Source organism: Notamacropus eugenii, chromosome 1, assembly GCF_028372415.1.
Source record: "Notamacropus eugenii isolate mMacEug1 chromosome 1, mMacEug1.pri_v2, whole genome shotgun sequence".
Classification (NCBI taxonomy): domain Eukaryota; kingdom Metazoa; phylum Chordata; class Mammalia; order Diprotodontia; family Macropodidae; genus Notamacropus; species Notamacropus eugenii.
In genome coordinates this window covers 81,502,466-81,525,794 of record NC_092872.1, presented here as the reverse complement: position 1 = coordinate 81,525,794, position 23,329 = coordinate 81,502,466, and the positions used below count along the sequence as shown (strand labels likewise).

Here is a 23,329-nt window from a genome sequence, read left to right as displayed (position 1 = left end):
AGCTGTTCCCTGGGGGGCCTCGTGAGAACTCTGAGGTTTAGAAGTCCTCACTTTTACCTGCCCGAGACTGTTCAGGTAAAAACTGAGCTTACACCCCCAAAGGTCTCTAAAAATGACTAAACAATCCAGGTGAATAAAAGAACGAATATTACATGACAAAGGAAAACTGATCAATACCTGATGAGACAGAGAATGCCTAGGAATGCCAAAGAGATCATGGAACCACAACAGGATCTTCCTGAATGGTTTAAAAGAGAAATATAAACTATGAAAGAAGAATTTATGGCCTGAAGAGAAAAACTGGAATCCACCATAGCGAGTCTCACCAAAGAAACAAAGGAGAGAATAACTGATAGGGAGTGTAAATATAGAGAAATAGAGATCAAGAAGATGAGAAGCAAAAAACAATAATGTTCAAAGAAAACATGATGTCTATATAATTGAAACATATCAATATTTGAAGACAGGATACACAGAGAGAACATAAGGATTATATGCATAGGTCTTCTGGAAAAGTACAAGTCAAAAAACTTGAATGACATAATGTAAGAAATAACACTAGGAAAGGGGAATCAGAGTTCTCTGGAGCAAATGGCACACAGAAGAGAAGGCATGGACCAAAGAAAGTGATTTCATGGCACGTGGGGGTGATGGGGTACAGGCTCAGGAAACCCCTCCTCCCCCAACTCTCTTTGAACTTTCCCACAGTCAATTCTCTGCTGCTGGCCAGAGTGGCCTACACCTAATCTCCCAATTCTCTCCATTCTCTGTTACCTCCATATTGCCCAGACTACTTCCCACCCTTAATCCTATCTAGATCTCATTCTCCCTTGGCCACATGGTCTAGATCCCTGGCATTCCTGGCCCTTCTCTTTTATCTCCCAGTCACCCCAGATTACTTGGCCACTCCTAGATCCTTCCCACAGTCTTCTGTATAAAAGATCCACCTTGCCTCCAAAAAAGTGCTCAGATTCCTTAAGAATCTAGCCAAAGCTTGGATTCCTTAAGGGTCTAGCCAATATGGTGGATTTTTAGAATTTTAGAATTTTAGAATTACACCCACCTAGGACTGTGTTTCAATAGACCTTGTTTTGCTTTGGCTGAAAGAAAGCTTGAGTCGAATTCATTAGGGCAGGACCTGGCGCATCACTATTTCAGGAGTCACTATTTCAACATGGAGATTGTTGAGGTTTAGGGGTGCTCAGGACCCCAAAATACTCACACACCAGGTCCTGCCCTACTGAATTCGACTCAAGCCTTCTATCAGCCAAAGAAAAGCAAAGTTTACTTAAGATCTGCCATATTGGGTAGACTTTTAAAGAATCTGAGCATTTGTGACAGCTTGTATTGACAAACTGGCCAGAGTCTGAGCTAGATTGAATATGAGCACCTTCAGGGAGACAAGATGTACTTTATATAGAGAAAGACTGTGGGAGGGATCTAGAATGGTTAAGTAGTATGGGGTGACTGGAGGAGGGGTTTTAGATAGGGTCTTGATGGGAGTGGCCAATAACTGGAGTGACAAGAGGTCAAGACGTCAGAAACCAAGAGAGTGGGATTAAGGGTGGGAAGTAGCTGAAGGCTACCTAGAGATAACAGACCATGCAGGGCAAGGCTATGTGAGCAACGAGCCCAACTAACAAGCCCCTAGTTCCCAACTATTAGAAACATACTCACCTTTAACAAAAAGCAATACTTGTAAAATCAGGAAAGCTTTTATTAATCTTGATAGCCCCCAAGTTGTGTTCATCCTTCATTGCCAAAGAAGACTATGCCATCAGAGAAATGTTGACATGACTTGCACTTGACTTTGTTTTGAGTGAGGAAGGGCTGTGCAGGTCACCAGCCTCACTTCTCTTCCAGAGTCATCTGAATCCAGTCACCAGATATTCATCAGGATGATTGGAGATGACCCAGAATGAGGCAGTTGGGGTTAAGTGACTTGCCCAAGGTCACACAGCTAGTGAGTGTCAAGTGTCTGAGGTGAGATTTGAACTCAGGTCCTCCTGACTCCTGCACTGGTGCTCTATCCACTGTACTACCTAGCTGCCCCCTTAGCTTCAAAGTAAGGCTACAGGAAGACTACAATTTGTTCAGACCAATCCAAACCCTTTATACTAGTCCAAATTTTGGGCTTCCTGCCACACCATCCATTGGCCACATGATTTCATGTTCTCCTCTCTGATAGGCTTCCCCTAAAACAGCTAGTGTTCCCTGTGCACAAGTTTCTGACCTTTTAATCTGACTGTGCTAGATCACAACTGATCACTTAAAGCTGGGCATTTTAACCTGTGGAAACAGAACTCCTTCCTTGTTTCCTAAAGCCAAGTTAAGGTTAACAGAGATTTGTAACATTAGTAATTAGTTAAGTAATTTTTTTAAAAATTAAATTTTAAATGAATTTTTTTAATTTTAATTTTTTAATTAATAATTAATTTATTAAATTAAACTTCATTTTAAATTGATTTAAATTAAAAATTTTAAAAATAATTAGTAATTAGTAAAATAAAAAATATATTAGTAATAATGGAAGGCTTTTGGCCTTTGTCTGAAGCAAATGTAGCAGTCCATTAGGAACTACCTGTTCATTCAGGAGGGAATGAACATAAAAATTAATAAAAGCCTTCCTAATTTCACAAGTACTGCTCTTTGTGTAGAGTAGGTATGTTTCTAGCAAGAGAGAGTGCGATGGGTCACCAGGATAGGCTACCATTCCTGTTGGGAGCTATGTAACACTCCACCAACCTGAAGGGAAATAGCACAGCACCCTGCTGGAGTCAGTTCTGATCAGTTGTGGCAAAGACCTAGGCTAGTGAACTATGAATTCAGTATGAGAAGAGGCTGAGATACTTTGAGATCCAGCCTGCCCGGGGCGACTCCCGGGCCTTCGCCTTCTACTTACCTATCCCCGGTCTTCGGACGTCTCCGGCCCCTCTCCTGGTTGGGGGAGGGGAATTCCCTCTCCCTGTTGGGGGAGGGGAATAAACAGGCAGAGCACCCGAAAGGAGTTGCAGCCAGCAAGCTTTATTGCGTTTCTTCTCCTCCAGCTCTCGTGGTCATCCCCTTTTATTATCCCCTGTCTCCTCCCCCGTACCTCCCATGGGCAGGCGAGCTCCTCCCAAGTGCCTCCCCGTGGGTGGAGCCAGCCTGTTACCAGGGCCATCCCAGTACCCCACAAGGGGGCAGGTTCGGACCCTCAGGCGTTTCACGGTCCTCACGGGGAACCCCGGTCCAGAGCTGTCCCCCAACATCTCCCCCTTTTTGTTTTACACGGGTAGGTTGGGCGATTCCCCCCATGGGGACCTGCCCTCGCGGTGTCTCAGAGACAAGACATCGCCTTTAAGACTCTCCAGTGCCCGTGTCAATAATTGCAGGAGGCACTTCAGGAGGCACGGCAGGACGAGACACATAAGGACAAGAACTGCAACGGAGGAGAGCACCCCTGGCAGCCAATGCAAGTCCAGGATTCGTTGTAACCAATCGAAGATGGAACGCTCTTCTTGTTCACGCTTTTCCTCAAACGTTCTGGAAAGGTTATTCAGCTGATCAATAAGCAAGTCCAACTGATGGATGTCATCTGTGGCGTTGTAAGCCAGCATAGCCCCCTGGAGGGCTTTGCGGACCGCCGGCCATTGATTGGGGAAGGTTGAGGAATCAGTTGGGAGGTTAAGCACGCAAAGCGGGCGATATTTATAATGGCATTGTAACATCTCATAGCGTTGATGTAACGCCATTTGGTCTCCTAGCCAAATTACCGTGTCTTGCAGGGCGGTGATTTGGCTTTGGAGGAGATGGTCTATGTAGTCCTGATGGTGCCACGCCGCTACCTCTGATTTCATGAAAGATTGAAGAGTAGAAGCTAATAATTGTCCTTCCTCTATTAGTTGTTGAATCTGAAACTCTTCATAAGGCGGGGAGTCCCTGTGCTAATGCCCAGTAGGTGTCGCCCCTTTGATCCGCGGCTCGCTGCTCTGCGGGGGTGGCGTTGTACCATTTGGACTGGACAGCCTCGGACCCAGGAAGGAACTGTTGTAAGGCCATCAGAAGTGTGAGCATGGTTATCTCACGCTGTTTGCACACCTGCTTTGGACGGTGCCTTCCTCTCCGCCCTCGTCTCCTCCTTGCTTTCGGCTTCTCGCAGCTCAACTGCCCATCGTGTGGGGATCCAGATCTCCGTCCCTGGGTCGGCTCCATCTGGTTGGACACAAAGATACCCCTGACCTCTCGCTATAACTACTCCAGGGCCATACCATTTGCCTTCTTGGTCCCTCCACCAGATTCAAGCTCCGGTGAGGCAGGCAGTAGGGGCCTTTAACGGCCTTTCCCTTCTGCCTCCCATCTCATGGAGATAAAATCTTTGTGCGGGGCATGTGCCATCGTCTCGGATTTGCAAAAAATTGTGAGTGAAGACGGCTTGTGCCAGATCACCTCGGGAGAGGCGCCCCGCCGCCCTTACTCCCCCTTTTTGTTTTAACAGAAGAGTTTTTATAGTGCGGTTAGCACGCTCAACAATGGCCTGACCTGTGGGATTATATGGGATGCCAGTAATATGAATAATAGAAAATTCTCTACAAAAGGCGGCAAAGGCAGAGGAAATATAAGCTGGCCCATTGTCTGTTTTTATGGCTCGAGGCACCCCAACCATGGCAAAGCAACCATAGAGGTGGTCGATCACTGCATGGGCTGTTTCCTTAGGCTGTATAGAGGCCATAATAAAATTGGAGGCCGTATCAATACAAACATGTATAAGAACTTTGCCAAAATGTGTTACATCCATTTGCCAAAGATCGTTAGGGAGATCACCACGGGGGTTAATTGCGGTGTCTCGGGCAAGAGGGCGAAATGGGGCACAATTGATACACTGTTTGACTATTTGGCAAGCGTTTTCTCTGGACAATCCATAAAGGCGTCGCAAAGATTGGGCAGATAGGTGATACTTATCATGGGCTGCCTGTGCTTCTAAATGCAGAGGGAATATAAGGGCTTTATCTACAATATCATTACCCTGATAAATGGGTCCTATGGTGGACATATGTGAGCGAATATGCAATACATAAAGAGGAGTAGAGCGTTGTAACATGGACTCTTGAATATCATATAGGATTTGAGCTATAGTTGAAGCACGGGGATTAATGAGGGCAAAAGGTAAAGCAGCAATAGCATTTGCACAATACAAGCTATCAGTAACAAGATTAAAGCTCTCATTAGGTAATATGGAGAGAGCATGTTGGATTGCCACTAGTTCATTCGTTTGGGCTGAGGAATGTTCGGTGGTGTACACCTTAAGGAGTAGCTTAGAAGGGATATAAACTGCAGCCCTATGACATTTGGTGGCATCCGTAAAAACAGTGGGTCCCATAACTGGCTGTGGAGATACAATAGCAAAGGAAACCCGAATAGGAAGAACTTCCCATCCTCTAAGCGCTGGGGGGAGCGGAAGCTTCGCAATATTACACATGCATAGAAGAGAGGCCCATTCTGGGATTTCATCGGAGAAACACCTCAGGGCTTCCTCCGATGCCTCTAAATTCAAAATGGGAAATCTGCCAAAAGCCAATAGGCAGCGCTCGGCACCTAAAAGAAAAAATTGGGCGACCATTCGCCATTTATGTGGAAGGGCCTTTTTGTTGCGAGGGGGGTACAGCCACTCCAAAATGCCATGTGATTGATAGAGGCACCCAATGAAAGTACTGGCTTTTAATATAGTGGCATAAATGGGTTGGTTGGGTTCCTGCCGCACAACAACTGTGGAGCATCTGTTGAGGATGCTCTTGGCTGCCATTAAGGCCTCAGATGTCCAGTGTCTGGGTGAGAGTAGGGCGGGATCTCCTCGCAGCAAGTCATACAGCGGGTACAGATCACCATCGGGGATAGGGATAACTGCCCGCATCCACTGTATAGCGCCAATCAGCTTTTGAAAATCATTGAGAGTGGAGAGCTGAGAGAGATCAATGCTCGGAGGACGGCGAGCAATTCGCCCTTGTTTTAGTTCATAACCAAGATACTGAAAAGGGGGTGTGGTCTGTACTTTGTCTGGAGCCACAGTCAGCCCGTGGGCAGCTAAGGTATCAATCATAAGCTGAGTAAGGGCCATTGTGAAATCATGGCTAGGCGTAGCAACAAGAATGTCATCCATATAATGAATGATAATGGCCTTGGGGAAGCGCTGTCTAAGTGGAGAGAGGATAGCATGGACATACATTTGGCACATGGTAGGACTGTTTGCCATCCCTTGAGGGAGCACGGTAAAATGATACCTTTCATATGGCTGCTGGCGATTTTCCGAGGGAATGGAAAAGGCAAATTTGACTCTATCTTGTGGATGTAAGGGAATGCTATAGAAACAATCTTTGATGTCAATAATTGTCATACTAAAATCTCGGGGGATCGCAGCAGGGCTAGGGAGACCAGGTTGTAGCGCCCCCATAGGCAGCATGCATTTATTAATCTCTCTAAGGTCTATGAGCATGCGCCAAGATCCATTTTTCTTTTTTATAACAAAAACAGGAGAATTGTAAGGGCTTGTAGTGGGCTCAATGCGGCCCTGCTCCAAAAGGGAAGCAACTATAAAGCGTAAGGCGGTGAGCTTTTGAGGGGTTAGGGGCCACTGCTCAACCCACACAGGGGTCTCGGTTTTCCATGTTATAGGTGGGCTGCTCACCGTCACAGTGACCCCGGAATATTTAATTGAAGGTGTTCTGGGGTGGTAAGGTGTAACCCAAGTTGCTGAAGAAGGTCACGCCCCCAAAGGGCGTAGGCAAGGCCGGTCAATTTCAAAGGCCTAAAATACCCCTGATGATTCTCAAAGGTCCAATTCAAATGTTTAGCAGCCTGTAGTGCCAAACTGGCACCCCCTACTCCAGCAACCTGGGCAGCACCATCGTTCACCGCCCAACTGGGGTCCCACTGGGATGCATTGATGACTGAAATATCTGCTCCGGTGTCGAGCAGACCCATGATTGGGCGTCCTTCAACCAAAACTTGTACCATGGGGCGATCGCCCACAATGGGAGAGCACCAATTAACTTGATGGGTTTCCTGCCCGGACTCTTCAACCCAAGGCAGAGAGATACCCCTCCCAACAGGAGTTCCTGGGGCAATGTTTATGGGATAACAATGAGGATTGTTCAAATAAATGGTAGAGGATCCGCTAGCCAACAATTGAGTATGGACTATAAATGGCACATAGCCAGAGGGTCCCACCACCAGACGGGGGAAAGGAGCGGGGGGCATGTCGATCCCATCAGTATGCCAAGGTCTTATAACTAAATCGGCATCGGGGGAATCCGTGGTAGACGTGCATATTAGGGTTGCAATTTTTGGAGAGCCTGTTGATACTGCTGCGGGAACGATAGGGGTACAGAATTCCCGGGCTGGGGGGCAGGGACAGGGCCTACAGCCTCCACTGGGAAGATCTGTTTCTGGGGTCGGGGGCCCCCCCGAGGGAGGCCCCCTTTCCCATTTCCCGACCGAGGTGGTTGAGGCTGCTGCTTTAGACGGCAATGTTTGGCAATATGGCCCGGTTTCCCACAGCGAAAACAGGTGGGCAATGCTCCCATTTTAGCGACAGGGCACTGGCTCTTAAAGTGCCCCATTTGGCCACAGCGATAACATTGTTTCTGGGCCTTGGTACCTTGAAGGGCCTGAGTCACCCCTTGGGCCACCGCCGTCACCATGGCTTGGTGGGTGTCTTTAGGTGGAATGTCTAACAGCCTCTCTACTATCTCTTCGAGGGAGGCGAGAGGTCCCAAGCCCACTAGGGCTTGGGAGCATTCTGGACGCAAGCCATCTCGGACCAGCTGAGCTATCAGGGAATCCGTTCCTGGTCCTGAGCCAAGAGACCGCCGGACCGCAAGCTGGACCCGACTCACAAAATCAGTGGGGGACTCGCTAGCCCTCTGCTTTAGCCCTACCAACTTGTCCCTCATAGTCCCCGGGGTGTCAATCTTGGCAAAACCCCTAATATGACAATACTGAACTGCAGCCATCACCTGAGGATCGAATTGGAGCTGGTCAATAAGCTGCGAGTATGGCCCTGCCCCTGTTATCATATTCACAGCGTCCTATGTCTCTGCAATATTGTGTTCCTTGACATATCTGAGCGCCTCTTGTCTAACGGCGGTGCCATAAGCCACTAACTGTCCTGGTGTAAGGATAGCCCCCGACACTTCCTTCCAATCAGCTGGGGCCCACGGCCAAGTGGCTGTGGTATTCGCAAAGAGATGCTTCACATAAGGTGATGAAGGGCCATATTTGGAAACGGCCTCCTTCAGTTCTTTCAATAATTTGAAGGGCACCGGTCGATGGAAACGGTTCTCGTTTCCCATCGGATCCCGCTCCACAATGACAGGGTAAGCACCGGCCCCCTCTCACTCCTCTAAATCTATCTCCTGTCCTTCCGCCAAAGCTGCGGATAGGCTCTGAGTGAGTACACTCAGAGGGTCCGAGGGCCCGGACCGCCCGTAGGTAAATGAAAGCGCTCCTTGTGATGATTGTGACAAGGACGTGGCGGCTGGGGAGAAGGAGAGGGCATTCAGCCCGACCTCGGGAGGACTGGGAGTTCCCAAATTCCGTTGAAACTTCTTCCTGCGAGTTCCCCAGCCCTCTCTTGCTGTTTCAGGGACTACCCATTCCTTCTTGAGTGTTCCTCCCTCATCGGACTTTCCCTTTGTCTTGGGAACTTTCCACTCCCTCTTGGGTGTTCCCTCCTCATCAGACTTTCCCTTTGTCTCGGGGGCTTTCCAGGGGACCTTCCACTCCCTCTTGGGTGTTCCCTCCTCATCAGACTTTCCCTTTGTCTCAGGGGCTTTCCACTCCCTCTTGGGCGTTCCCTCCTCATCAAACTTCCCTTTTGTTCTTCCCCTCGGGGCTCTAGAGTCCCGCCCCTTGCTCAGCCATGCGCCACCTTGAAGGGCGCGGTCCTGGTCCCTGCCTGCACATTCTCTTAACATACCCCATGGATATAAAGGCTTGGGGTTGGGATCATCCTCATCGGATTCCTCTTCTTCTTCTGTCGTCCCTTGAAGGGACTGCCCTGTCTGGGTCTCGCCATTTGATCGCCAAGGGGGACGGGGATCCGAGCACAAAAGTACGGCGACCACTTGAAAGAACGTAAAGTCCTCCTCTGTTAATACACCCGGGTTCACCCTCTCATAGGCAACCATCTGTTGTCCCACTATGTCCCATTTAGCTGGGCATAACCCACAATGCTCTAGCCAAGGGGAGACATCCCAGATCTTTTCCACAAATGCTCTACAGTCCCGAATGTGGGGCTTAAGCCCATGGATCTTACAAAGCTTATACAGCTGACAAGCAAGTACTCCTTTATCTTCGGGCTTTAAACTGGGAAAACTATTTCCCTGACCCATCCTGGCCACTTCCCAATATTAAGACTGCCTGAATCTTCCCGCAGTAGCGAGGCAAGGCCACTTCTCAATACTGAGGCTGCCTGAATCTTCCCGCAGTAGCAGAGCAAGGCTACTACTGCGGGGCAAGGCGGATTCTCCTCTCCCTACAGCGGTCCCTGTTCGGGCGCCAGATGCCCGGGGCGACTCCTGGGCCTTCGCCTTCTACTTACCTATCCCCGGTCTTCGGACGTCTCCGGCCCCTCTCCTGGTTGGGGGAGGGGAATAAACAGGCAGAGCACCCGAAAGGAGTTGCAGCCAGCAAGCTTTATTGCGTTTCTTCTCCTCCAGCTCTCGTGGTCATCCCCTTTTATTATCCCCTGTCTCCTCCCCCGTACCTCCCATGGGCAGGCGAGCTCCTCCCAAGTGCCTCCCTGTGGGTGGAGCCAGCCTGTTACCAGGGCCATCCCAGTACCCCACAAGGGGGCAGGTTCGGACCCTCAGGCGTCTCACGGTCCTCACGGGGGACCCCGGTCCAGAGCTGTCCCCCAACACCAGCCAAGGAAATCACAGTCAGAAATCACAGTCAAGAAGTCACAAGGAAAATGGGGTCCCCATCCTCCCCAAGCAGGACTGAAAGTACCAAAGATTTCATGAAGAACTGAGCTCAAAGACCTTAAACATAATGAGATAAATCAACAGGAAAAACAGAAGGAAATAGGGCCTCCAATGCTAGTAAACAAGTGCAGGCATCTATAAATACTGCAAACAAAGGAAAATGGTAAGACTTGAGAACATGGAACCACAACACACCATTCTTGACTGGTTTGGAAGAGTATTGAGAATTATGAGAGGGGAGGTTATGTCCTGCACTACAAAAATAATAGGGAAGACAAAAAAACTGGAATGTGCAATGGTAAGCCTTGGCAGGGAAACAAAAGAGATATTGGGAATGCAAATACACAGAAGTGAGGGACAGCCTAGGAGAAGCAAAGCAAAACACAAGAACATCAAAAGAAAATATTCTCACTATGCAAGCAAAACATATGGATCTCCAAGGCAGGATGCACAGAGACAGCCTAAAGGTTAAAGGTTTCCCAGAATGGCAGGACAGGACAAAAATCCTTAATACCATAATGAAGGAAATAGTAGAAGAGAACTGCCCAGAACTTTTGAACATAGAAAATTAAATTCTAATCAAAAGAAATCACAGATTACCTCTAGAAAAATGTCCAATGCTGCAAACTCCAAGACACTTAGTGATTAAATTTAACAATTCAATTAGAAATTATTTAAATTAAATTTAACAATTCAACTTAGAAAATATTTGAATAATATAAGACTATTCTGCACCCACTAGAAAAAGGACAAGGGAATGGAATAATGTGTTACAAAGAGCAGTGGAGCTCAGAATGCAGCCCAAGGTGACCTCTCCTACAAATCCATTTAACCATATGGCACAAAAGATGGATATTCAATGATAAAGAAGAGTTTGAAACATGTTTATAAAGAAAACCTGAACTAAAGAGTTTTTGTTGCTTCTTGAACACCCCAAACAACAGAAATATCAGAGGAATGAATAAATGCAGACAGCAACAGCTGTCTTTCTAAATGTACAAAGAGACAGGGGTGAAGTTGGAAATCTCATAGAGGTAACAGTGAAGAGTGGATGACTACTGGCGAATGCTTCTTTGTGGGACTATTTTATAATATTATAACTGCCACCTTGGGGCAATCTTCTCTGATACCTGAAATAACTGGCATCATTCTGAGAGTGAGGCACAATGGAAAAGGGGAATACATGGGCTAAATCCCATAAGGCAGGGGGAGAAAGCACCTAGAGAACCGAGCACAGAATGAATATCTTGGAAACTTTGATTATATGAAGAATACAGAGAAAAGAGACAGATTAGATTATGAATCAGAGAATGAGGGTCTAGAGTAAACAAAAAGAGATGATGAATAATGAAGAGAGTGAAAGAAATATCTTTTGGAAAGGGATGCAAAAAATAAAATTTAAAAAACTAATAAACAGGACTAGCTGAAGGAGAGGAAAGGAAGGGGAGCTTTACTTGACTGGGAGGAAAAGAAAGAGGGGGACGAAATATATAACCAGATAAAAGAGAAAGAAGAACTAATAAACAAAACCCTAAAGGGAAAGGAGTAAAAAAGAAAAACAACAGAGAAGAACAAATCAGAGGAAAGGAGAAGAGAGACGTTGGGAACAGGGCCACTTTTAAAAAAAGATTAAAGTAGCTGAAGGAACATAATATTGTGGTTACAGCAAAAGGCAGAGCAGAAAGCATAGCTCGGAGGAAAAAAATTCTACAAACAGATGGAGGAAAACATAAACCTAACTCATAACTTTAAAGGAGAAGGGATTAAACAATCCAATAAAATGAAAAAGAGTGACAGATCAGATAAGAACATGAAACCCTACAATCTGCTGCCTATAAGAAACATATTAAAAAGACAACAACATATAAAAATAATACTAAGGGGATGGGAAAAAAATTACTATGTGTCAAGTGAATCCAAAAAAGTAGGAGTTACCTTCCTGCTATCAGACACAGCAAAAATAAACATTCAAAAAATAAAAAGGGACAAAGAAGGTAACTCTATTAGGCTGAAAGGAACCATAGATAACAAACCAATATCAGTAATCAACTTACATGCTCCAAATGACTTGGCATCCAAATTCATAAAGGAAACATTTTCTGAGTGTCAAGAAGACGGACACTAACACAATCATGACAGGATCTCTCCATCAGTTTTGAATGAGTCTAATGGAATAATAAACAAAGGGAAAATATGAAACTGAACAAATTTCTGGAGAAACTAGCCTAAAAAGACCTATGGCATCTTCTAAATGGGACAGCAAAATAATATACATATTTCTTTGCACCATATGGAACTTTTACAAAAATAGACCCTGTGTTAGGACATAGAAATATTGCAAGCAAATGTAAAAAAAGGCAAGAATTGTTATGACATCCTTTACAGACTATAATGCAATAAAAATGGAAATTGGTTCAGGGACCCTAAACAAAAGGTACAGACCCAAATGGAGACTTAAATGAAATCTTAAATATTGAGTGAGTCAAAGAACAACCTATAGAAACAACAACTATGTAAAAGAAAATGACAATGATGAAACAACATACCAAATTTGGGGATACAATTTATACTCTTATATTCTTTGTAGGGAATGTTATTAGAATAAGGAAAAACTGGAACCTTTAGAAACGTTCATAGTGGTTTCCAATGTTCTTTGTTCCATAAAGCCCTTTGAACAAAAATAAAAAAGTTTTGTGAATTCCAAAGCTAATTTAATATACTACTCATAATATTCTTTTAGATTTATTCATTAATTACTTAAAATAATTACAATGATAACTTTTTACCTCAAGAGGTCCACATTAAAATTTATATTATAGAATTATAGCTGTAAAATATAAATGCTTATTCTACCTACGACTATCAAAATTCAAATTTTATAGAACAAGACTAACTATAAAATGATCATGAATATTTATATGACATATCACAAGAACTAAAAAAAATAATCCAGTAATACTTCATATACTCACTATTATCTCCAAGACTTTATATAAAATGTATCTTACAAATTCTGTTAACCATAAGTAACATTTTAATGAAATAAGTTACAACTTGGAAGATATTTAACATTATATAACAACCATGTGTAAATTTAATTTTGATATTAGACTTTTTCATTTGAAAAAAGATTTGCAATATTTGACTCAACACTAAGCAGTCTTAAATATAGTTCCACACTCTGTTTTTTCCCTGTATTTTGATTTAAAACAATAATAAAGATTCTCTGACACAAAAATGTTGTGGAAAATGATAGGAAATTTTTTTACAAACTTTCTTGTTGATAGAAATTCTTTTTTATTTTTAGCCATCTAACCAATCTGTAAAAATGAATAACTAGTTGCAACAGAAAATATTTACTTTTCTACTGTAGTAAATGCTAATTTTAATTGGAATTCAATTACATATATTGCTTCATTTAAAAACAATGTTTATATATAAACTAACTTTGTAAGGAAAAAAATTCTTGAGAAATGTTTTTCTTCTTTTCCACCACTGGCACAATAGTTGCACTCTCACAGAAACTCTTCTGAGTGACTGACCAGTGCTGCCAAAACAGTTTATTTGAAAACCTGCCAGATAGAAAAATAACATAAATGGAGAGTAAGTTTAAATTAGAAAACAATCTTAATGCAGCAATGAGAAGTAATATAAAGTTTGCTTCTGCAGAACATTTGGGATGGTACATGATGATTTCAAGATGGCTTGTAATGCACATTCTCAGTGATCATAGTTTTCCAAATGACCTGACTTTTGAGCTACAAAAATCTGTAACATTTTGACATTTTGATTGCAGAGATGATAAAGTACAATTAGAGGATAAAAGAGGGGAATGAGGGAGCTACTGTGGTATAGCATATGGAACGGAAATAAGGATATGCACATGCATCTGACCACATACTGGGAATTGTCAAACTCTTGTGGTGGTTTGAAAATAATTTGATAACAGGTTGAGAAACATCATGTTCAGTCAGAAGCAGAGTTTGATATAATCACTGCACAAACACCAAAATCATGCACATGATCACGACAATTTCAAATAGCAGCAGAAAAAACCTAGAGTGCTTCAAACATGCACATACTTATTGTCACAGAGGAAAAATATATTTGTAACATAATTGGACAATTTTTTTATTGCTTTAGGAACCATAAAAGAATTTTTAGCACAAGTCTCTCGAACTACCATCCTCAAGGGGTTCATGAACCACTAAATTGTAATCTCTGTTTGATAGCATCACTCAATGCAACAATGATGCCTGATGGCTAATTCTATCATTGAGAATTCTGCTCAAGGGGACAGAGAAATTCGAATTGCAACTAAGAGTTGAGTGGGTTGACTAGGTGACTGGAGGTTGAACCCAGGGATCCTGGCTCAGGTGTGGCATAGGATCAATTGGGATTCAGTATAAGGGTAAGCAGTAGTGCCAGGGCAAAGTTCTTTCAGAAGTGGACTCAGATATTCTCAAGCAACAGTCACAGGATCATAAATTTAGAGTCAGAAGGGATCATTGGATCATATAACTATAGCTGGAAAGGACCTCAGAGGCCAGCTAGTCCAACCTCCGCATTTTACAGATGAAGAAATGGAGGTCTAGAGAAGGAAAGTGACTTGTCCAGTGTCACTCAGGTAGTTACCACCTTTCCCCCTGTACTTTGTTGCCTCTCTCATTTATTGCCAGAGTTTACAGCAAAACTACCAATTAAAAGCAACTTTGATTTGGTAAGGAAACCTTGGTAATTCCCATGCCAGCTAAACAAATGCAAGCTGTGATGGATGAACTTTGAACCCCACCCCAGAGGGGAATGTTTACACTTAAGATAGACAGTTACAGAGAAATTACCAGGAAGAGGATGAGGAAAACAAAACAAGCTATCATGACAACCACTACCCAAAACCTGCCAGATGAAATAAAATTTCCTTACGACACTTTCTGGGTATCTGATATTATACAATACTTGCTAGAGAGGATGGTTCAATGTTTACTGCTCACTGAAGGGTAAGGAAGAGAAAAGAGGCTACAAACTATACACAAAAGTGACCATTATAGCTTAGTAAAACTGTTCTTCCAGCTGGATGAAAACCAGAATGACAGTGGAAACCACCACAGAGTGGAGAGAACAGTTATCAGAAGAATGAGTCCCTGCCTTTGATAAAGGGCTAAGGATGCTGACAGCTTCTATGGATGATCTGAATAAAAACTACAATCCTCTGGAACTGGAAACACAAAGAAAACAGAGACCACTTAGCATTAACCAGGCTTTAGAGACGGGGGCTGCTTTTGATTTGTATTTCTGCACACAGTAAGTGCTTAACAAGTGGTTTTTTAATTCATCCAAAAAACTTAGTTTGGATTAGAATTGTCTCTAAGGTTGTTTTCATCTCCAGATCCAAGGTCATGTGATAGATGTGGCAAATTGGTTACCTGTGAAGGAACACAAAATCATGAAAACTCCACATCTGTAAAGTGTTAGCTACAGGTATGGGGGGGGGGGCAGGGTTTAATTGTGCATTATGAATAAATTTGAAAGGAAAAACTTGTTGGGTGGACGGGAAGGACCTATTCGAAAACGAAGGTGATGTTTAAAAAAAGTTATCAACCAAAAAAACTAATTGTAAACTAAGACAGTTCAATTCAACAAATACTGTTTCAAACTATAAACTCTGGGTCTGGGTGTTTTATACATTCCAGGAGAAAACACTTTCCAGATTATAAGACTTTCTTAATAACATTTAAGTTCCCAATTGGAGAGGAGGAAAAGGAAGCCAAATGTGAAGTTTGACCTACAACAGGTAAGGAATAAACTTTTTTCCCCAGCTAGATTTTTCCGAGGACTATATGAGACATCTGTGCAGGTACTCTCGTAAACCCTGCTACTGCTTCTCTTGTATCGCCCTTAGTGCCAAACACAGCTCAGAACACAGTTTTTATTGTTCACTTGAGCTACTACAAACACAGTTTACAGGCGAGGAAATTACCAGACTCTTCCTACAGCAGGGGCAGTCTTTGAATTTCGTGATTTAATTAGGATTACGATGGAAGGCTACCTCTCTGGGTTTCTAAATATTGGCTGTTTTTATTTGTTTAAAAAATAATACATCGTCCTCAGCGTTGTCACACTTAACCTGAGACGGTCCGTTCCCAGATCTGAGCCTCTCAGCCCTCACTTCAGAATCCTATAGTTGGGACAGAGCCCTTCGGATCCAGGGATCATTGAAACTCGAAACTGTAGGTGACCAGACGAGAAGAAAGAAACGAAAGGAGTAAAGAGGGAGGAGGTGAATGGGCGGGGCGAGGAGGTAAATAGGAGGAGGGAGGTTTTTTAAGTAATGTATTTTCTTTTAACCAATAGTAGCCCTTGGAATGGGTCCCCTCCCCGGGCCATTATTGGCCAGGACATACTATAAAAAGAGGGCTAGCTGGGGTCGCATATTCTAAAGAAGGCAAGTGGGTCAAGAAGCAGCTTGGGTTGTTGTGGTGCCCCTAGCTTCGAGGTTCACCCACACTTGTCGCCACAATCCGTGCAGGTCTACCCTTCGTAGGTCTCCTTACTCTCCGACACCATGGCCCTGAACCCAGGCAAGCCCGAGTCCAGCGTGCGCCTGGTTTTCTTTGGCGCGGCAGGGGTGGGCAAGACTGCGCTGATCCAGCGCTTTCTGGCGGACACGTTTGAGTCTCAGCACAAGCGCACGGTGGAGGAGCTGCACTGCCTCGAGTACGAGCTGGACGCGCAGCGGGTGCGCGTGGAGATCATGGACACCAGCGGCAGCTATTCGTTCCCGGCCATGAGGCAGCTGGGGATCCGCCGCGGGGACGCCTTCGCCCTCGTCTACTCGCTTCAGGAGCCCGAGTCCTTCCAGGAGGTGCGGCGGCTGCGCGCCGAGATCCTGGAGACCAAAGGAGCGGTGCCCAGCCCGCCGCCCATCGTGGTAGTGGGCAACAAGAGCGACCTGGCGCCCGGCGGGAACTTCGCCGACGCGGCGATCGCTGCCGTGGAGCTCGAATGGGGTGGCATCTACCTCGAGGCGTCCGCCAAGCGCGGGGAGAACGTGCTGAGCCTCTTCCAGGAGCTGCTGCAGCTCGTGCACCTGCCCAGCCGCCTGAGCCCGGTGCTGCGCCGCCGCCGCCTGACTTTCCCGGGGGGAGCGCCCGACTCGCCGGGGGGCACGGTCTCCAAGTCCCGGGCGGCGATGCGCAAGCGCCACAGTTGCGCAGTGTCTTAGCGCTGGCCATTCCGCTGTCTCTGAGCGCCCCAAACCTAGCGAAAGAAAGCGCAGCCCCGGCTTAGCCCTTCCCTTTCTCGGCTCTCTCCAGCACCTTGGTTCGCCCTTGAACCACCCCTGGCTGAAGCCGCTGCGGGGATCCTGCCGCTTCTGACTCGCCTCCCCCCGCAAGGGGCGCAGTGGAGCTGTTTCTTAGGGGGTCCCCGTGCGACTGGGTCCCGGGCTCGGCTGGTCCCCGCATGCTTAGGGCGGTGCGGGATATGCGTTCAGCGTTCAGCGTGCCAACGTTTCTGTTGTAGGACGGGCGGGGTGGAAACCAGGTGCCAAGCGTGAACGACCCGAAAGCCCTGTGGTTGCTAGTCTGTACTGAAGTGTGTCCTGAACTCCGGGAGTGGGTGCTGTTGGACTGTTGTGGTGGACGCTGGTGCCACAGAAGGCTTGGGGTCTGGACTCGGGGTAGGGTAGCAGTAAGAACTCAAACGTCTTCCAGGCAATTAAACTGGGTGGGGGGGGGGCACTTTGAGAGAGTTTGGACTAGAAGATTGCTTCCAGCTCCAAATCCTGTCACACTATGAACATGAGAAGCTCTTTACTTGGCTATACGGTGGTAAGTGCCTGACGTGCCAGGCCTCTGAAAAATAGCCTCCGTGGTAAGCTGTCAAGTCCAAACAATCACTCCCTTATACCCCACATCCCTCAGTGCCACAGTTTACCCTGGCAGCTGCTGTGCTTCCTGACTGGTTGTAAACCCTTCAGGAGCAAGGACTGGCTTTTGCAAAGTATGTATGTACATATGTTGTATGTGTATATGTATGTGTGTGTGTATATATATATATGTGCATATCTGTACATACATATATATGGCATTATACCAGTTTGGTTCGTCCAGTTCAGGACTGTGTTGCTGAGGCTGGGTGTAAATGTTCGTAAATAAGTTTCTATTAACTACAGTAAAGGAATTCCCTCCTTCAGTTAAAGTCAGATTATATAGCTAAAGTTTACTACGTGCTTCCTACACATTACTGATTCTCACAAAGCTGTAAGGTAAGTGCTATCACCCCCATTTTATTGTTAGTTTCTGAGATGGAGTTCGAACTCTGTCCTTGACTCCAAGGGAAGGCAAATCATTAGAATACCTTAGCTAGTGTGGTTATTTTACAGATAAGGAAACTGAGGCTCCAATGTTAAATAACATGATAATAATAAGTATCCGAACCACAATGAGCTCAAGACTTCTGACTCTAACTCATCGGCAGCTCACTAACTTTGCCTAATTCAGTCCATTTGCGGGTTTTTTCCCTCATGTTTGACTCTTCCTGATCTCTTTTGGGGTTTTCTTGTCAAAGGTTTGACGTTTCCTTCTCCAAATTTTGCCTAACGTTAAGTCTAACCCTATGCAAATACATTTCATCACCTTAAGTTTTTTGAGGGGGGAGGAAGATGAGATAAAGGGGAACATAGAGACATAGTCCACATGTTTATAGTCCTTTAAGAAGCAGAAAGAAAGCATTCCTAATAAGGCCCAGTGGCATGGTAGATAAAGTGAATTAGGAAGGTGTGGGTTCAAATCTTGCCTTTGATATATACTAGCGGTGGGACCCCATGTTTAGCCTTTCTGAACTGCCCTCATATAAAATGGAAATAATAACACCTGCTTCACAGAGTTGTTGTGAAGTTCAGATGAGACAATGTACATAAAGTCCATTGTAACTTTAGCTTATAAAACATTATAAGTTTTTTAGTACAGGAACATAGGTGCTCTGTAGAACCCTGCAAAAGGAGGCCACTGTTAACACTGTTCCCATCTTTCCCCTTTACCTTCAGAGATTCAAAAAGTTTTGGAGTATAAGTTGTTTAAAAAAGTGTTTTATTAGGCCTAAGAAGAGAACAGTTTTCATTATTAGATTACTAGCTACTAAGTATAAACAAGTTACTAAGTATAAGCATAAATTTGGTAGCTTTACAGGAAATCACCAGGACTCTGTTACATCTGACCTATATCCAGTTCTACTAACTAATAACTATTTGTCCTTATTTACAAAGCCAAAGGGAAGTCCCACCCACCCATATTTCCACTTCTTTCTTCCCAGTCTGGTCTCTTGTTTGTTGATCTGAAATATGATCATTTTAGGGTTAATCATTCTTAAAGCATACATTACACAGGGGTATCACAATTATTAACACAAAGGGATCACAAATTACAATTAGTTAATTTTTAAACATTTGTCAAACCAACTGCTGTCCATAATGATCTATGTTGTATTTATGTGTGACCAGGCAAGCATCAAAGCCCGTTTCACTTTCAGAAATTTCTGCTTTTTATTTCAAACACAAATATCCATGGACTAAATACATTCTACAAGGACCCTTGGTTTGGGTCTGCTCTCAAAAGTCAGTTCTGGTTTTTTAGCCACTTTAGGTCTTTATGAAGCAAAATAATAATAACAATAATAATAATATTAAGTGGGGGGAAATGCTGGCCTCCATCTAAATGCCTCTGGTAGGGGTGGGGTGACAATGTACCTAATCTCCATAACTGTTCCCCTGTTTTAACTGTTCTGAAAACTGCTTATCTATTCCATCCTTTTCCAGTCCTAACTGTGTATCTTCCCTCTGATTATTCAGTTACCCCTCTTTTTTAAAATAAATTTTTTGTTGCTATCTTTTGTTTTCTTTAAATCACCAGAATTTCTCCCAGGATCCTTTCTTCCCCTTTCCCACAACCCACCCCCCATATAACAAGTGACAGTTTTAAAGAAAAAAAGAAAGAAAGAGGAAAAAAACAGCAATAGTGATTCATATATTGGGAAAGTCTGAAAATATATACAGTATACCACACTCATGGAGTTGGGTGGGTGAATAAAAAAGTTATTCTTAAACATTGTTTTTATTTCTGCATATATTGCTCCCTACTTCATGGCCAAAAATTGTTAATACCAAATGCAATATTAACTGCCACTGTCTTAACCATCCTAGCAATGTCAGAATTCCAGTTTTGTCCGTGCATTCATACCTTGAGCCACAACTTAAGTGCCCACCCTAGAACCTTTCCTTGTGAACAAAACCAGCTTGAGCTTGACAGTAGCACCTGATGCCCTTACCACTTCCATTGGGATTCATGGCATGAAGGGCACAACAGCCAGAATGTAGCTTTCCTTCTTCAGATTGCAGAGGGTGACTGGCATCTCATGACCAGGTCTTGCTTTCTTGTACTACCTCCTCTCCTCCTCCTGAAAGTATCAGGACCTTTTTCATGGGTCTCTGGGTTGGGAAATCCTTTGTGCTCTACACTCATGTAACATCCTCCAGGGTAACCAGCTTACTACCCTGTTATCTCAATTAAAGATACTTTATTCCTCCACTTATGACTTTTAATTTATTTCAGGACTTAAATTAAATAGCGGTAGTGGTGGAATTCATTGAATATGAAGTCCTTCATGGTCCAGGGAGTGAGCTTCTGGCTACCCTGGTGCCAGCATGGCACCCAGTCCTCAAGCCTTCTTCCTATTGGACCAGTTAATACCAAATTCTTAATTTTTGACTTGATAAAGAGGTCATTTTCTGCCTCAATTCTTATTAAACCTTAATCATTGAATGGGGGTTGCCTCAGCTGAAGTGAGACCTTGTAAAGGCCAAGATCCCCCACTGTGTCCAGTTGTCCTGATCTGTATCTGGCTACTGGACCCAGATGGTTCCAGAGGAGAAAGTGAGTCTGGTAACTTTGCACAGCCCTCTTTCTCTCAGATCCAATTCACTTTCATGTCATGGTCTTCTTTGATAACAAAAGACAAACAGCAGCAACCTAATCGCTGTTCAATCCAGACTCCCATCTTTTTAAATTGAGTCACCTTTTTAACTGAGAATTGTTTAAAAAAAAGACCCGAGTTCAATTAATTTGGCGTCCACTTTACCTGACTCCCTCAAATGGACTTCAGTCAGTCAAATGGCTTCACAGTATGATTTGAATACTTGCAAGTTTTTGGAACATTGGCAATTATTGACAAAATCAATAAAACAGAAACTGCTGGCCCCAGGGGGGTTCATTTGACAGATAAAATTAGCTACTTAAAAATGTCACTGGATAAGGCAGGGTCAGAAATCAAACATCCTCCAAGGGACTTATTTAATCAATGGCTGTTAGAAGTCATTAAGAGAGAAGCAGAATCTAGGTTTTCATCTTCCAAGAAAAACACTGAAAATAATTCTAAATTGAAAAAGATGCTGAAGCTAAAATATTTGTCCTACAAGAAGGATTAGGCCAATTGGAATCTCAAAAGAAAGGAAATGAAAACTGAAATAAAATCTCTCAGGTGATATGAAGGAAATGAGAGAACCAATCAAGAATTTCTATATTAGCCTACCATATATGATATACATGGTATATGTATGTATAAAACACATGTAATATATACACATATTCCAACATATATGTATATACATGTACACACATATATCAACATGTGTGTGTGTCTTGGTCCCAGAATTCTTGTGTACACACTAAATTTTTTAAGGAAGCTGCATGCTTTTGTCTGTCCTTATGGCATGTAAAGTATAATGTTTGTATTTATATGTGTGTTACTAGAGAGAGCTAGTAACCCAGAGTGAGAGTGGAATCCTATCCTGTGTTTGTTGATGTATGCTTCCTCTTGTACCTGCTTCAACAGAGAGCCTAGCAGAATGAAAATTTAAACTCAAGTGCCTTTGTGTTCTTTTTTTATATCATCTGTGTTTAAAATCAAACTAGCCTTTTCCTGAAGCCATTATCTTTGATTGTTTTCTGTTTGTTTGTCCGTTAACCTATGGTGTGTTTGTGTGTTTCTCCGTGGCTCTTAGAGCCTTTGTCAATGTAATTGTTCACACACTGGGAACTCTGAGCTTTCAAAAACATCTTTCCTTTCACTGGCTAAGTGAACTGAACTGGTTAAGTTTGAAAATGTAAGGATTTGATAGACAAAAGAAAAATAAGCTTGTAAGAAAATGTTTGCAAATTAAAGTGAAGTAGGATTAGGAATAAGTTAGGAATAACTTTTTAATTGGTATGTATTTTGAACTTGGAAATTTTGCTGTAAATTATATGACATTGCTGCTTATTTTTATAACAGATTCAAATGTATTATTTCATTGCTAAGTAGAAAGAAGACTTACAACTGTAGCTGCCCTGTTCGTGTGTCCTGTACCTTTAATTTTCAGTCTTAATTGAGATTAATTGATAGCCTCCCACTCATCCTAAAACACCGTCATACAGCCCCTATGGAAGGAATTTTGGCTAAATTTAAACTAAATTGAAAGGTATATTAAAAACTTTAATTGGAAAATAATCTTGAACACTAAAAATTTAGAAATTCAGGTATAATTAAATCCCCAAACTAAAGTTTGTGAATTATGCTCAGTTTAAATTGGTTTTGTTCACCCAATATATTTGAAATGTGTTTAAAACTTCGAAACAAATTTTCGTCCTTTAAGACTCCTTAATCAAAATTTGTCTATAGTGTCCTTAAATGCAATCACTTTAGAATTTCGGCAATCAGTATTTAAAATGCGTATTACCATAGTGAAAAAAATTTGTATATGAATTTTTGTAAAAATTAAAAAATACAACTCTCTTGACTTTTGAATTACAAAGTATTAACTCTCTCCAGAGTTTGAAAAATGAAGAGTAAGTAAGCAGAAAAATGAAAAGAGTAAGTATGATTTAATTTGGAAAACTGCTTTGATTTCATATCTGCAGACAACATAATAAAACTTTATTGTTAATTGGATAGTCAATCTTTTAGTAAGGTGTTATTGGGGTTGAGAGAAGCCAGAACACCACTCTTGTGTTGTTCAGCAGGAACATAAGCCACTCCATGTCTCCTGAGTTTTTGTAACTACTAAACATATCTTAATGATTTTCTCTTTAAAAGAAGATTTGGTCCCACAAACTTCTGGGACAAGAAATAGACAATACAGTGGAGCTCTTTGGATCTCCCAAGTTATAATATCAAACAACTGAGTATAATTATGATAAGTAAATTAATGAAAAAAACCCCTGGGTTGAAATTAACTTTACACTTGGGAAAAGTTAGCAACAGTATGTGCTGAAGTTATGAAGGAAATATTCAGTAGAATGAATACAGTCTGTGATATGGTTGAAATGTAAAGGACA

The 23,329-nt window shown here is 43.2% G+C and overlaps 1 protein-coding gene across 1 annotated transcript; it reads left to right on the top strand.

Annotated features, from left to right (window-relative positions):
* The first annotated feature begins 16,345 nt into the window (after positions 1 to 16,345).
* On the top strand, positions 16,346 to 19,845 carry LOC140503430 (GTP-binding protein Di-Ras2-like). Its single transcript, XM_072607409.1, has one exon. It carries the CDS (start codon positions 16,525 to 16,527, stop codon positions 17,182 to 17,184), a length of 660 nt encoding a protein of 219 aa, XP_072463510.1. The 5' UTR covers positions 16,346 to 16,524; the 3' UTR covers positions 17,185 to 19,845.
* Positions 19,846 to 23,329: the final 3,484 nt, after the last annotated feature.

Coding starts and splice junctions, on each gene's coding strand:
- LOC140503430 (XM_072607409.1), top strand. CDS start 16,525: ATGGCCCTGAACCCAGGCAAGCCCGAGTCCAGCGTGCGCCTGGTTTTC.